The following is a 14,813-nucleotide window of genomic DNA, read 5'->3' on the forward strand; positions in this document are numbered from 1 at the left end:
CCATTTTTAATAGGGGTTTTTGTGTATAAGTCTCTAACTAAACATTTTTATTATTCTATGTTTAGAAACTATGGCTAAACGTTACTGTAATTGTGTTGTCACTGACGGTAAATTAACGTAATTATACTGTCAATGACAGTTAATTAACGTAATTGTACTGTCGTTGACAATACATTTATGTAATTGTTCTGCCGTTGACAGTAAATTAACGTAATATTATTATTATTATTATTATTTTTGTTTTTTTTATTTTGTTTGATTTGTTGACAAATCAACGTAATTATATTACTGTCGTTGGCAGTAAAATAATTGTAAACACAATAATATTACTGTCAACAACATCAATATTATTATTTTTTTAGGTTTTTTGTTTTGTTTAAGTTACTCACGGAGTAACGTAATAACATTGATGTCTATTACTTAGCTGAAAACCGGTTCTTTGACTGATTCGTCAGCTACTTAACTCTTATTTTTAACTTTTCCGATTTTAAATGTCAGACCGGACCGTCTCATCACTGGATCACGATCGGACCGATTTCCAGTTTTGACAACATTGTATCTTATTGTGTGTATTATTTTATCACATTTATCGGGTGTACAATCTAAAAATCCGGAGAGAAGTGTCATTTTAACATAAGGGAATTTAATTAAGTGGACCTTAATTAAATTGTCGTTTTTGATTCGTCGTTTTCTCATTGTTTCCGCCTTAACACGCCGTTATCGCTTTAACGGGAGTGCGATGATTAATAATAATTGACTTATCGAAAAATTACAACCATCCCTGAGGTATGGTCAAATTACAAAAAACCCCTCATGCTTGGGTAATTACGATCACCCCTCAACTATAAATCATCTTACACGTTCACCCTTGCAATTTCAAATGTAGTTGAATCTTCGAGATTATACGAAATATTATCACTTTTGTACCCGCTTTATCCCATTCGAACACCACATTTTGAAGCAAGATGATTATAATATGAGTTTTTTGGCTTGTATATATCAAATTGTGGTGCATCAGAAACTGTATGTTTACACAAAATGAGTACAAACTAGATCACATGCATTCCAAGAAATCTAGATGATTATGTTGAATTTGACACCATAAGGGTGGAAGTGTAAGAAAAAATCAAAGTTGAGGAGGACAAATGTAACTATCCAAACGAAAGGGTTTTTTTTCTCGTAAATTGACCATACCTCAGGGGTGCATGGTTGTACTTAGGGATGGCAATTTGACCCGCCCCGCCCCGCCCCGAAATTTTCGGGTATTACCCGCCCCGAAAAAAAATGGGGCGGGTATGGGGATTGAAATTTTTTTTGGACCGGGTACGGGTACGGGGATGGGTTTGCCTATACCCGCCCCGTAGACCCGCCCCGTACCCGTCCCCGTACCCACCCCGCATTATTTATATATATGATATATATTTTTTAATTATTATATTAAATATAAATAATTAAATAGTAGGAATATATTAAATATTAGTTAAAATGGGGATTTTTAGGTTTCCATTATATAATTAAATATTAGTATTATAATTAAATATTGATTTATTTGTTGAAATAAATCATTAAATTGCATATTTATTTATTAAAAAAAAAGAAAAAATAGACGGGGATTTTTACCCGCCCCGATACCCGTGGGGATTTTATAGGACGGGTATGGGGATTCTTTTAATACCCGTGGGGATTTTTTACGGGGATGGAGATGGGGATTTTCATAGCGGGGCGCGGATGGGGATTGCAAAACCCGCCCCATACCCGCCCACTCTACCCTTGACTTATTATCACATTTAGGACCATTAGGAAGTTTCCAGACGGCGAACAACATTAAATTTTTGAACCATAAATAAATTATTAATATTTATTTTTAATAAACTAATTCACGCTCGTACAATAATTGAAAATAAAACAAAAGATATTAGATGTACCAAATACCAATCTAACCATGCGTGACGAGATTCATTCACAAAAAATATAAATTTAGAAGTATAATTTTTTTTAAAAAAATCGACATACGATAAAAAAGATTAATTCCTTAACCAAGATAAGCTGATTGATTATTTTTTACAATATTCAATTTACAGTTATTTGAGCACATGTAGCACCTTTGCATTGAAGAGTGACACTTTCTAAATTGATTTATCATATTCAGTTGAACGCGACTGTTCATTGTGAATAGTCGCATCGTATTTATTTACGAAAACACGAGTTCTTGATATATTATTGTCACTTACAAAATTTAGAAACACTCATGAATGAATTGAGATCGATTCTATATAACTAGAGACTCATTTTTAAAATCGATAAAGATAAAATTGCAATTAAGAAAATTTATCATTGATCAAAGAATATTAACCACTTGTCAAAAATATTTAATCCAAGTTTTATTGGTTGAACGATAAAGTGCGAAAAAAAATAACCATCCGAACATTGCAAAATATAAGTTTATATAACTAATTTTAATTAAAATATCTTATATATATATATATATACATATTTTAATCATCACAAAAAAATCTAAATTAATTCAAATTATTCTAATAATATATTGCACTTAATATTTCGGAGATTCATGGCACGATCTCATCTTTGTTTTTGAAGTCGTTGATAAAGAAAATTAAAAAATAAGTAATATTCATAATTTTTTTTTTTAAATAATACAAGTTTTAACCATCTTATTTTATATTTTATATTAAATATGATATATTTATCTATAATTTATAAAATATTTTGGAGAAAAAACAAAAAAATAATGTGCCAAGACAAATATTTACAAAAATATTGGGGGGCCAAAAGTAATATTCAAAAAATTTAGTACCAAATATCTAAATTTTTTTTCTTTTTCTTGGGGCTCAACGGCCCCCCCATGCCCCTTCCAAGTTCCGCCAGTGGTTATATACCAATACTTCTTTTATCGAGCTTGTTGCAGAAGAGTTCTCTAATACAAGTAAATGTAATACATCTCTTGTGATTTGAATATTACTGAATGAAATATAATAATTAGTATATAGACATAAACACCCTCAATTAATAAGAAAAAAAATCTCATTTATTCTCTCTATCCAATCTCACGTTTCTCTCACCCTATATTTAATCACTCATTTCTCTTCCTCTGTATCTAATCTCACGTCTCTCTCTCTCTCTCTCGTTCTTCTTCTCTGTTTTTTTTTTTTTTGTTCTTCTTCTTCTTTTGTTTCTTTATTTTTTTTATGAAGAAATATTATTAAGAAGGAGAAAAACATACAAGGATTTGAGATGATTTAGTAAATAAATTGTTGTTAGCAATTTTCGATAGAGAGTTAATTTAATATTGTATATTAAATTGTATATAGAGAGTAAATAAATTGTATATACAGAGAGAGAATTGCCTGTTGTATATAGAGAGTAAATAAATTGTATATGCAATATTGTATATAGAGAGTAAATAAATTGTATATTTTTTTGAATTAATTTAATATTTTTAGTTAATATTTGGAAGAGAGATTCTTGGGAATTTGTTTTGATAGATAGTTTTTTAAGGATTTGATTTGATTTAAACTAAGGGTATTTTGGCCACAATAAATATTATTAATTTATTAAAATATGGAAATTTGACTTGGATTTACACACATCTTATATATAAAAGAAAGAAACGCTGGGCAACCCTAAAAAACCCTAATGATATTTCTGTAATTATTTATTTTTAATATTTTTTCGGTACCAATTTTCAACAATTATGTCTCTTATTTTCCATCAATATATCTCAAATCTTAATAGATAAAGATAGAAATTCGATTTGTTAAATCTAAACCTATATATTTGGATTATAAATCTTAATATGTAAGATTTAATAAAACTAATGTTATATAAAATATGAATAATACTACATGATTAAATTTTACTATGTTAATGTACTATATTTTCTTATTATGCATTAAATTGATTTTGTTTTCACTTTTGAAATAATTCCCGTGCATCGCACGGGGGAAAAATGCTAGTAAATTATAATACAGAGGGACCTATAGCAAATTGCCCCTTTTTTAATACGTGCGATGAAATTCTAAACGACGTGTAATTTTGAAATGAATATATGGAGCATATGATATAATAACACTATATAAATAAATACATATTTTAATAGGGGAATTTTTTTAATTTGACCATACCTCAGGGATGTTTGTAATTTACCCAAATAAATAAAAACAATGGCTCACGTTAGCAAAGTGAAGCATGCATGCCCAAAGAAAGAGCAAAGGTATATGCTTAAAAGATTGACGGATTTCACAGTATAATTGTGTGAACATGTCGGGCCCCCATTAATTAACGTACGTACCATTATATATATTTCTTTTTTAGTTCGGAATTTTCTTGTTTATCGTTATTCAAATAGTACTATTTATGACCATATATCAACGTTTCTATTGTGCCTGCATATCATATATATAATATATATATATATATATATATATATATATATATATATATATATATATATATATATATATATATATATATATATATATATATATATATATATATATATATATATATATGTCACGTCCGAACTTTTAATTGACCACCCCTGGTGGGGAAGGAATGTGGTTGGGTAGGTGTAATAAGTAGACATAAATTGAGGAAAATGATTGGATGTGCTGCAAGGGATGACTTTTCGTTTAGGGTAAGTGTTAAGTGAGCTTGTGTTAATAATGATCCATGTTTGAATTTTCTTAAAATCGACAGTTGTTAGGTCGAATTTATCATATATATACATGGTTAGCCAAGCTAGTGTTGTCCACGTCTCTCGTATAATTATTTGCATGTTATTATATATGAGAGTGATATCAGTTGTCTTACGCCTTGTTCTATATGACTCTCGGATGGTTTGCAAGCTATTATACGAAAGTGTAATTAAGTTTATCAGTTCTACGACTTGTCCGATAATTTATATATTCGAGAAGTTGCTTTATTGCTTATTTGTTTTATTAGTTCTAATAAGCTCACCATTATTTTAGGAGATTATTTTGGAGACCTCCTCATATTGAAAATATATATAACTAACCATCGTGTTGTTTACATTCTAGTGCAAACTCATTCTATTTGGGTAATAATTTGACATACCCTCCCGGCAGATTTGAAGTATCCAGAATACCCTTTTAAATCAGTTTTAAACCCTAGGTAACTCATATCGGTCTCTATCTTACTCTCTCCACACCCATATCTAAATCCCACCTCCCTAGATCTCCAACCGGTGAAGTTGCTTCTCGAAATCATAACTCTCTCTCCAGTAGTCGGAATTCGATGGTTTAACTACCATTAGATTCCTCTCATCGAGCTCTTTCTTGTGGTGGTGATTTCATTCAGTTTGGAGAACTCGATCTGTTTCTGAAATCGTTTTACAATCGGTGCATATTTCGACGACGGTGGGTCTTGCCGCAGGTGTAATTTGTGTTCTGGTAGTCGGAATTTGACGGGTTACCCACCATTAGATTCCTCTTGTCGAGATCTACATTTTGATGGTAATTTCGTTCATTTTATTATTGTCATATTTATTTCTATATATTTTTTTCATTTGTGAGTGCGGAACCTTGGGTGGTTAGCGGCGACTAGGGTTTTGGTAGGAGCCGCTTGGGGTGAGGAGTCATTGGCGGGTTGGTCTAAAATTCACAACATTTCGCAGCTATGGCCTCTCTCTCTCTCTCTCTCTCTCTCTCTCTCTCTCTCTCTCTCTCTCTCTCTCTCTCTCTCTCTCTCTCTCTCTCTCTCTCTCTCTCTCTCTCTCTCTCTCTCTGTGCTCGGTAATTTTTGAGTGTTTTGATGTTTCTTCAATTTTTGTTGATTTGCACTAAAACAATTTTTTTTGTTTTGATTTTGTAATTGCAGCTTAATGAAAGCCATTGATTATCTCCTTGAAGGTGTCAATTTTTTTGGTTGAAGTTACATCTGTTGAAGTTACAATGTTCAACAGACTGTATACATTACTATACATGCATTACTAGTTACATATAGCTAGTAACATGTAGTTACATTGTATTTTATTGGTTATGAGATGATTTATAATAAAAATATTGAAATTTGTAAATTTTTGTTGTTGGGGTTTATGAATTTCTTATGTATAAGCCAATATTCGTGTCTGTATATAATTGATCGACTAGTATGGGGTAAAAATTTAGAACATAACTATGAATTACTATAGTTTACTACAGTTACATGTAGTTCTTTTCAATAAAGTAAACATATTGATTTAAAAAAAAAAGTAAAATATATATAAATTAAATAAATAGGTTTATAAAAAAAAATAATAATAATAAATAAATCATTGAAAATGCTAAATGCAGGATCGGAAATGATGAATGCAGTTTGGCCGAAAATTACATATAAGGTTAGTATAGTACTTTTGCCTCTCCAAGAGGTATGTCAAATGATGATTTTAGCTTGGGGTTGTCCATAATTTATTTGGTATCTAGGCGTGTATAAAAAATAATCCTTATTTTAGAGGGGCTATATGACAAACACAACTAATTCAATTTCTACTTAATGATAAATTCATTTTTATTAATTGATATTTGTTATAAACCCAATTGACATGAATTATCCAAAAAATTCATTTTTATTAATTGATATTTGTTATAAACCCAATTGACATGAATTATCCAAAGTACCCTCATTTATTATTAAGGAAAATTAATTTTTTTTAAATATACTAATCCACTTAATATCTCCCATATTACTCCATTTCAAATTCTATTTTTTCTTTTCTTTTCTTTTTTTTAATGGTTTTCTTTTATTTTGCAATTTTTTTATTTTCGGTTTTTTTATTTAAAATTATTTTTTTCTTATTTATATTTCATTTTTTTAATTTTGAATTTTTAAAAAAATATATTTATTTTTATTTTTATTTTTAATAGTTTTTTTTCTTAATTTCTTTTTTTTAAATGATTTTTTTATTCCCACTTTTCTTAAATAAAAAATATTTTTTTAATTATTTTTTTTATTAATTGTTTTTTAATTCGATTAATTTTTATTATTTTAATATTTAAAAAAACATCCAGCAGATTTATCAAAGTAGAATCCACTATAAACTTTGAAATCCGCTATAACTTTGAAAACCACTCTATGAAAACATCTATATTAAACATGAAAACCACTTTATATAAAACAACTATATAAACATGAAAACCACAATGTATACAAAATTATACAAACATCGAAAACCACTATGAATTCTAACAAGAAAACATTAAAATTCTGCGAAAAAAGAAGCTATAAACCTACTATAAAAGACACCATTTTCTCTCCAATGAACCCTAGAGCATAGTCCGTGTAATTATCATCTTCTTCTCGTTATTTGAAACGTAAACCACTATTAGAAACGTAAACCACTACTATGTCCAAGAAAAAAGTGCAAGACCAATTACGAAAAAATTAACGTAATCCACTTTAATAATAACATAATTAATCAACAACAAAGTTATCGAAATCCACTAAAAACATAAGTAAATCCACTACTAACACAACTAAAAATAAACATAAATTCACTATTCAAAAATCCGCTATTTAAAACGCAAGTCACTACTATATCCACGAAAAAGTGCAAGATCAGTACACCACCACCAACAAGGCCGACGAGGGTCACTGCATCAATATGTTCAAGAAAAAAAATAATTTATAAGAATTAATAGTCTTTTTCACAATATCGTTATCAAATAGGAACCTTCCCCACAAACCCAAAAACCATTGATAAATATGATTGAAGCGAGAAAAAAAATATTTACCTTTTTCTACCACGCATATATAGATATCATTCGGCGACGGTGAAGAGAGGAAATACGGGTGGGGCTTGGGGCGGCCCCCGGCGGGGATTGAGGCGGCGCCGGGCGAGTGCTGGGGCGGTGTTGGGCGGGGCTAGGGCGGCTGGGCGGCGGCTAGGCAGTGGGAGAGAAGAAGAGGTGAACGGAAGGAAATCTGCAATGGTGAATAGAAAAGAAGAAAAAATAAAATAAAATCTAGAGAGAAAAAAAAAAGTGATGGACGTTATATTCAAGGGCGAGATTTGTGGAGCGAGATTTGTGGGTGAGATTCAGAACGTGATATTAAGGGAAAATATAATAAGTATATTTATATTCAACCCTAATATACGTTATAATGGTAAGGGTATAATTGTGATAATTTATTATTTTTATTAATAAAAAATGATTTGAATTTATTTAAAAAATAAGAAATAAATTTGAGTTCATTGTAATTGGATTTTTATGACGAGTGATTTTGTGAAATAATCCCTATTTTAGAAGGTACGAACCATTAATGCATATAATTTATAATATAATGTAGCAGAACTATTTATTTCTGAGAGATAAAATTATTGATCAGACAGACCCTCACATGATGATACTGATAACGTATATTTTACGTGGGCTATCGCCTGCGGGGAAATGACTATTTTATCCTTGATTTTTGTAAACCTAAACCCATAAATTCAGAAACCTAATTAATTATTCACACCAAAATATTTCAGCCAATATTTAATGTTTTTTGTCCAAAGGTTTCTTATTAATTAACATTTCCTTGGATTTTGTTATAATAATTAAAATATTTCATTTTTTTTTGCCTTTTTTGTTCTTTTCGGGCGATTGGAGGTGGAGGCGGGGTGAAGAATCGGAATGGACGATGGTGAAGAATTTTTGTTGCCATAACATTGGATTAAAAAAAACAAATATTATGAATAAATAAATAAAAAAATGAAATAAAGATACTAAAACATGTACAGTAGCGATCAAATATATTGGAAATTAAATGGGAAGGATTGATTGCAACAGAAACCAAACTGCATTTAAATTGCTGAATATGAAATATCAACAATGTGTCCGTAAAATAGAAGACAAGAACCACTATATAGCACTAGCAGCAGCACTATATAGATAGATATATATAATGTATTGGTCTTTAAATAGAAATAGTAATAATTTGTTTTTCTTCCATTTTATTTCACGTGCATTAATTAATATAATATTATAAAGTACGCCCAGTTCAATATTTGCACAGGCACCAAAAAATGAAAGAAATGGAAAAAAACAAAGGAGTAGTTGGGGGAGTGAGGAAAGGTGCATGGACAAAAGAAGAAGATCAAATGTTGAAGAAATGCGTTCAAACCTACGGAGAAGGAAAGTGGCATCTTGTCCCTCTCAGAACTGGTAATAATCATCATATTATATATTATTATTTTTTTCAAATTTTGATTTTATAAATAATATTATGTTTTTTTCTTCTTCTTTTTCATACGATCTTAGATCTATTTATTTGTTACATATATTATATACATGGGCATATATCAGGGCTGAACAGATGTAGGAAGAGTTGCAGATTGAGATGGTTAAATTATCTGAGGCCGAATCTTAAACGAGGAATATTCAACCAAGACGAAATCGATCTCATTGTTCGCCTTCATAACTTGCTCGGAAACAGGCAACTCTCTCTCTCTCTCTCTCTCTCTCTCTCTCTCTCTCTCTCTCTCTCTCTCTCTCTCTCTCTCTCTCTCTCTCTCTCTCTCTCTCTCTCTCTAATATACTTATAAATGTTATAAGTTATATATAACTGAATTGAATGACCAACACAAGGATAGAAGCTGAAGGTTGTTAGTGAAATGTATCATTTAATATTAATATATCCAATAATAAGATTAATATGACGACTATATATGCAGATGGTCATGGATTGCTGGTAGAGTCCCGGGAAGAACGGCGAACGACATCAAGAACTTCTGGAACACCCACTTCCACAAGATATCCACGTCACCCACCACCGCCGTTGGAGAAAGTTCTAGAACGGCCGTCGTCGTGAAAACGATCACCGCGAATAACATCATAAGGCCCCGTCCACGGACCGTGTCCAATAATAATAATAATAATATAATTAATTATCCGAGCGATGAAGTAATAGTAACGACGTCCAAATTAACAAAGGAAACAATAATAATAAATGATAAAGATATTAATAATAAACTCAAGAATAATAATGTAGAGGAATTATTAGATGATCAAAGCATTAATAAGTGGTGGGGTGATTTGCTGGAAATGACTGAAAAACTAGATGATGCAGAATTTCCGCCGCCGCTGTTATTTTCCGACCAGCAGTACCACCCACTTATTGAAACGACGCCGTTGTTATCGCCGGGACTACCACCGCCTCCTCCTCCTCCTCATAATAATAATAATAATAATAATAATGATTGTTTGAATGATAGTGGTTTATTCTTAGATGTTGATGTTTGGGAACTTTTAAACTGCCATGATTATTGATGTATGTGCTATCTTTTTCATTGCAATATAATAATTTGTTTTTTTTGGTTTTTGTTTTTTTTCATGCATGCATGCTGATCCCGGCCGACATATACTCTTCGATTAGTAAACAGCTGTTTTTCACTTCTTCGATTAAAAAAAGGGATTATTAGGGAAAACCCCCTCATTTGCAAGTTGTCTTTGGATAAATCCAAAAAAAAAACCCTTTTTATAATAGCCCCATTCCATTTGAACCACCTATTTTACCCCTATCCATTTTTTTTCTTATTCCATATATTTTTTTTAACTTCACGTTTCATAACCCCCAACCATTTTACTCTCTGTCATATTTCTCAAAACCCTAGTTATTCATCTCTGCTTCCAATTCTGCCTCCAATAAAAAAATCTTCATCGCCACCGCGAAGTGTTACTGATCTGTCTCCACTGCGCCTTTGTTGCACGCTGCTAGCAACGAAGAAGTACGCGAGATCTGAGGAATTATTCATCAACGAACCGCCGCCATTTACAAACTTTTCCTCAATATTCTGTTTAATCCACCACCAACGCGTCACCATCTTGTGTTTATTGCCTCGCCAGATCTGTTTTTTTTTTTTTCAGATCTGAAGCCAACGAATACTTCATCTGAGGTAATCTCATACAATTGGCGTGTAGTTATAAAATAAAAAAATGATTTTGAATTCTATTAAAACCCCGCAAAGTTTTGTTGCATTTTCCTCGGGTGGAAAATTTATATGTAATATTTATTTTCTTTTCTTTTTGGATTTTTATTAAAAAGGAAAAATAAAGTGGTCGTCAATAGAATTAGTCAACTATATGAAGTATATAAAAGTAATTATAATTGTAAAATTTTGTAGGAACTCTTTCTTCGTCTATATTTGAAGTGATGGTAATCCCGACCCCAAACTTATTAATTTTATAAGTCAAAGTGGTTTATTTAGAGTGAAATTCTTAAATATTATTTTGATAAATTTTGATGTTCATCTCCCAGCACATTGAATAGTATTTTTTGTTTCTTGAGCAGGTGGAGTGAACATGAAGGAGATGACTAGGTGGATGATGGCTTGAGAAATGTAAGAAGAAGAAGATTACATCGAATATGCTCGTTTATGGGAGAGAAGATGGTTGTTTCATAGTCGGCTTGTTAGAATTTATAGTTTGATAGTTTGTAGTAGAGTTTCTTAGTGGGTTACGTTATTTACATAGTGGATTTTGATATATTTGTGATGGATTTTTTGCAATGGAGTATTTTAATTATATAGTGGTTTTCGATAATTTTATAGTGGATTTTTCGTAATGGTTTTCGTTAATTATATAGCGGTTTTCGTTAATTATATAGTGGTTTTTGTTAATTATACAGAGCGATTTTCATGTTTATACAGAGCGATTTTCATGTTTATATTGATGTTTATACATAGTGGTTTTCATGTTTATATAGTTTTATACAGAGTGGTTTTCATATTTATATAGCTGTTTATACAGAGTGGTTTTCATGTTCATATAATTGTTTATACAGGGTTGTTATCATGTTTATATGGTTGTTTATACAGAGTGGTTTTCATGTTTATATAGCTGTTTATACATAGTGGCTTTCATATTTATATAGCTATTTATACAGTGGTTTTCATGTTTAAAAAGAATAAACCGCATACAAGACATGAATCCAAAACATGTTGCTGAAAGCCACTATTTTCAAGCAAATAATTCACTTTAAAAACAACTATTCTAAGTAATGCATATATATTGAAAAGGACACACACACTACATGAAAGACATGAATCCAAAATTACTGTTGCCGAAACCCACTTTTTTTGGAGAAATTGTAGGAGTTGTTTCGGCAACGTGGTAATAGGTTGTGATTTTACAAGTTTTGGCTGATTAATAAATACCACGTGCCTCTACAGGGGTACTATTGGGTTATTGAATTATTTGGATTTATCTCAAATATGTGATTTGAATTTGGGTTATCCCTCTACTGAAATACAATGAGGGGGGTTTTGTGAAAATAGCCCCTTAAAAAAATACCCTCAAAATTTATTTTGGGAATTTTTTTTTTCTTTTGAAATATTTCTTTTGTAAGAGTAATTTGGTCATTTCCCATAAGTTCACAATAAATTTAGAGATAAGGACCTGGACCGATGTGCTTTAAAAAACACAACATATATGGAGGCATACTGCTAATTATTTTAATACAAAGGGGTAATTATATAACTAATTTTTAATTAAAATATCATATATATATATATATATATATATATATATATTAATCATCACAAAAAAATCTAAATTAATTCAAAATAATTCTAATAATATACTGCACATATTATTTTCAAAATATTTCGGAGATTTCATGGCACGATCTCATCTTTTTTTTTAAGGCGTTAGACAAAAAAAATTCAAAAATAAGTAATATTCATAAATTTTATTTAAAATAATACAAGTTTTAACCATCTTATTTTATATTTTATATTAAATATGATACATTTATCTATATTTTATATAAGATTTTGGAGAAAAAACAAAAAAAATAATGGGTCAAGATAAATATTTACAAAAACTTTTGGGGGCAAAAGTAATATTCAAAACATTTAGTACCAAATATCTAAAAAAAAATTTGGAGGGGTCAACGGCCCCCCATGTCCCTATCAAGTTCCGCCAATGGTTGGGTGGTTTCATTTCATAGGATTTTTTAAGGGTTGCCCAGCATTTCTTTATTTTATATATAAGATGTAGGGGTCTTTACAAATAAGCCCATCAATGGGTACTTATTTATAAAGAGATCAAAACAAAATTTTTTTTTACCAATAAGTCCACACATGATCCAGATTTTTGTAAAGGACTAAAATAACCCCTCATACTTTAATATGCTCCAATTTCATCTGTAACTTAATTTAACTTCAATTTGACCCCAAATTTCATAAATTATTCAATTTTGACCCAAACTTTTTTTTTTCAAATTTTTTTTTTCAAAAACTTTTTTTTTCCGCCGGATTCCGGCGTTGACGGCGGTCAACGCCGGTCTCCGGCGTTGACTTTTCAATTTTTTTTTCTTTCTTTCTTCCGGATTTTTTCGCCGGGTTCCGGCGTTGACTTTTTAATTTTTTTTTCTTCGTTTTCTTCTTTTCTTTTTTTCTGTAACTTTTTTTTTTCGTTTAAACAACAATATTGCTGTGATTGACAGTAATATTAACTATCTTACTGTTAAACACAGTAAAATTAACTAAACTATAGTTTAACACAATAATATTGTTATATTAATCTCTAGCACATTAATATTAACACAACAAAACTCATTATTATTGTGTAATAAAGTCATATTACTATGTTGACCGTTCAACAAATGTAAACATAATAAAAAAAACCAAAAGAATTAATATTACTGTGAGTGACAGTAATATTACTATAGCAGAAGTAATATTACCGTCAACCACAGTAATATTACAATATTAGACAGTAATATTATTACGTTACTTCGTGAATAACTCAACCAAACAAAAAATCCAAACAAAATAATAATATTGATGTGGTTGATAGCAATATTACTATAACAACAATAATATAATTACCGTCAACAACAGTAATATTATTGTGTTTATAGTAATATTACAATAATAGTCAGTAATATTATTACGTTACTCCGTGAATAACTCAAACAAAACAAAAACCCCAAAAAAATAATAATATTGATGTTGTTGACAGTAATATTAATTGTGTTTACAATTATTTTACTGTCAACGACAGTAATATAATTACGTTGACTTGTCAACAAATCAAACAAAATAAAAAAAAACAATAAAAAATAAAAAATAATAATATTACATTCATTTACTGTCAACGGCAGCACAATTACATAAATGTAATGTCAACGGTAGTACAATTACATCAATTAACTATGATTGACAGTACAATTACGTTAATTTACCGTCAATGACAGCACAATTACGGTCAACGTTTAGCGGCGGACGTGGAAAAACAAAACAAGCCAAAAAAAAAAACTTAAAAAAACACTAAAAAAGACCGCCGGAAACCGGCGAAAAAATCCGGAAGACAGAAAGAATTTTTTTTTTTAAAATCAACGCCGGCGACCGTCGTTGACCGCCGGTCAACGGCGGAATCCGGCGGCAAAATTTGTTTTTTGAAAAAAAAATGTTTGTGAAAAAAAAAAGTTTTGGGTCAAAATTGAATAATTTGTGAAATTTGAGGTCAAATTGAGATTAAATTAAGTTAAAGGATGAAATTGGAGCATATTCAAATAATGCTCCAAAAAAAAGTCAAAATTGAATTTTTGTGGTCAAAATTGGATTTTTGTGGACAAAATTGATTAAATTGGGGTTACAATTAAGAATTGAGTATAAATGGTTGAGGGTAATATTGGGATATACATGAGTGTTTCCTTTATTTATAATAAATATTAAAGTGATGTGCTTATTGGTGAAAGAGACATGTCCCCTAAACCGAGCTAGGTCCACACTTTGAAAATAATTAGTGATATCCTTCTCCATATATGTTTTTTGGCAAAATTCTGAAATAAACTGGATGTAAATTGAC

At 30.2% G+C, this 14,813-nt stretch overlaps 1 protein-coding gene across 1 annotated transcript; it reads left to right on the forward strand.

Annotated features, from left to right (window-relative positions):
• The first annotated feature begins 8,732 nt into the window (after positions 1-8,732).
• Positions 8,733-10,282, forward strand: LOC105973904 (transcription factor MYB75). The gene is made up of 3 exons (XM_012998949.2): positions 8,733-9,164; positions 9,306-9,435; positions 9,674-10,282. Exons 1-3 carry the CDS (start codon positions 9,026-9,028, stop codon positions 10,266-10,268), a joined length of 864 nt encoding a protein of 287 aa, XP_012854403.1. The 5' UTR covers positions 8,733-9,025; the 3' UTR covers positions 10,269-10,282.
• Positions 10,283-14,813: the final 4,531 nt, after the last annotated feature.

Source organism: Erythranthe guttata, chromosome 8, assembly GCF_056151865.1.
Source record: "Erythranthe guttata isolate IM_541 chromosome 8, IM_541, whole genome shotgun sequence".
Lineage (NCBI taxonomy): Eukaryota > Viridiplantae > Streptophyta > Magnoliopsida > Lamiales > Phrymaceae > Erythranthe > Erythranthe guttata.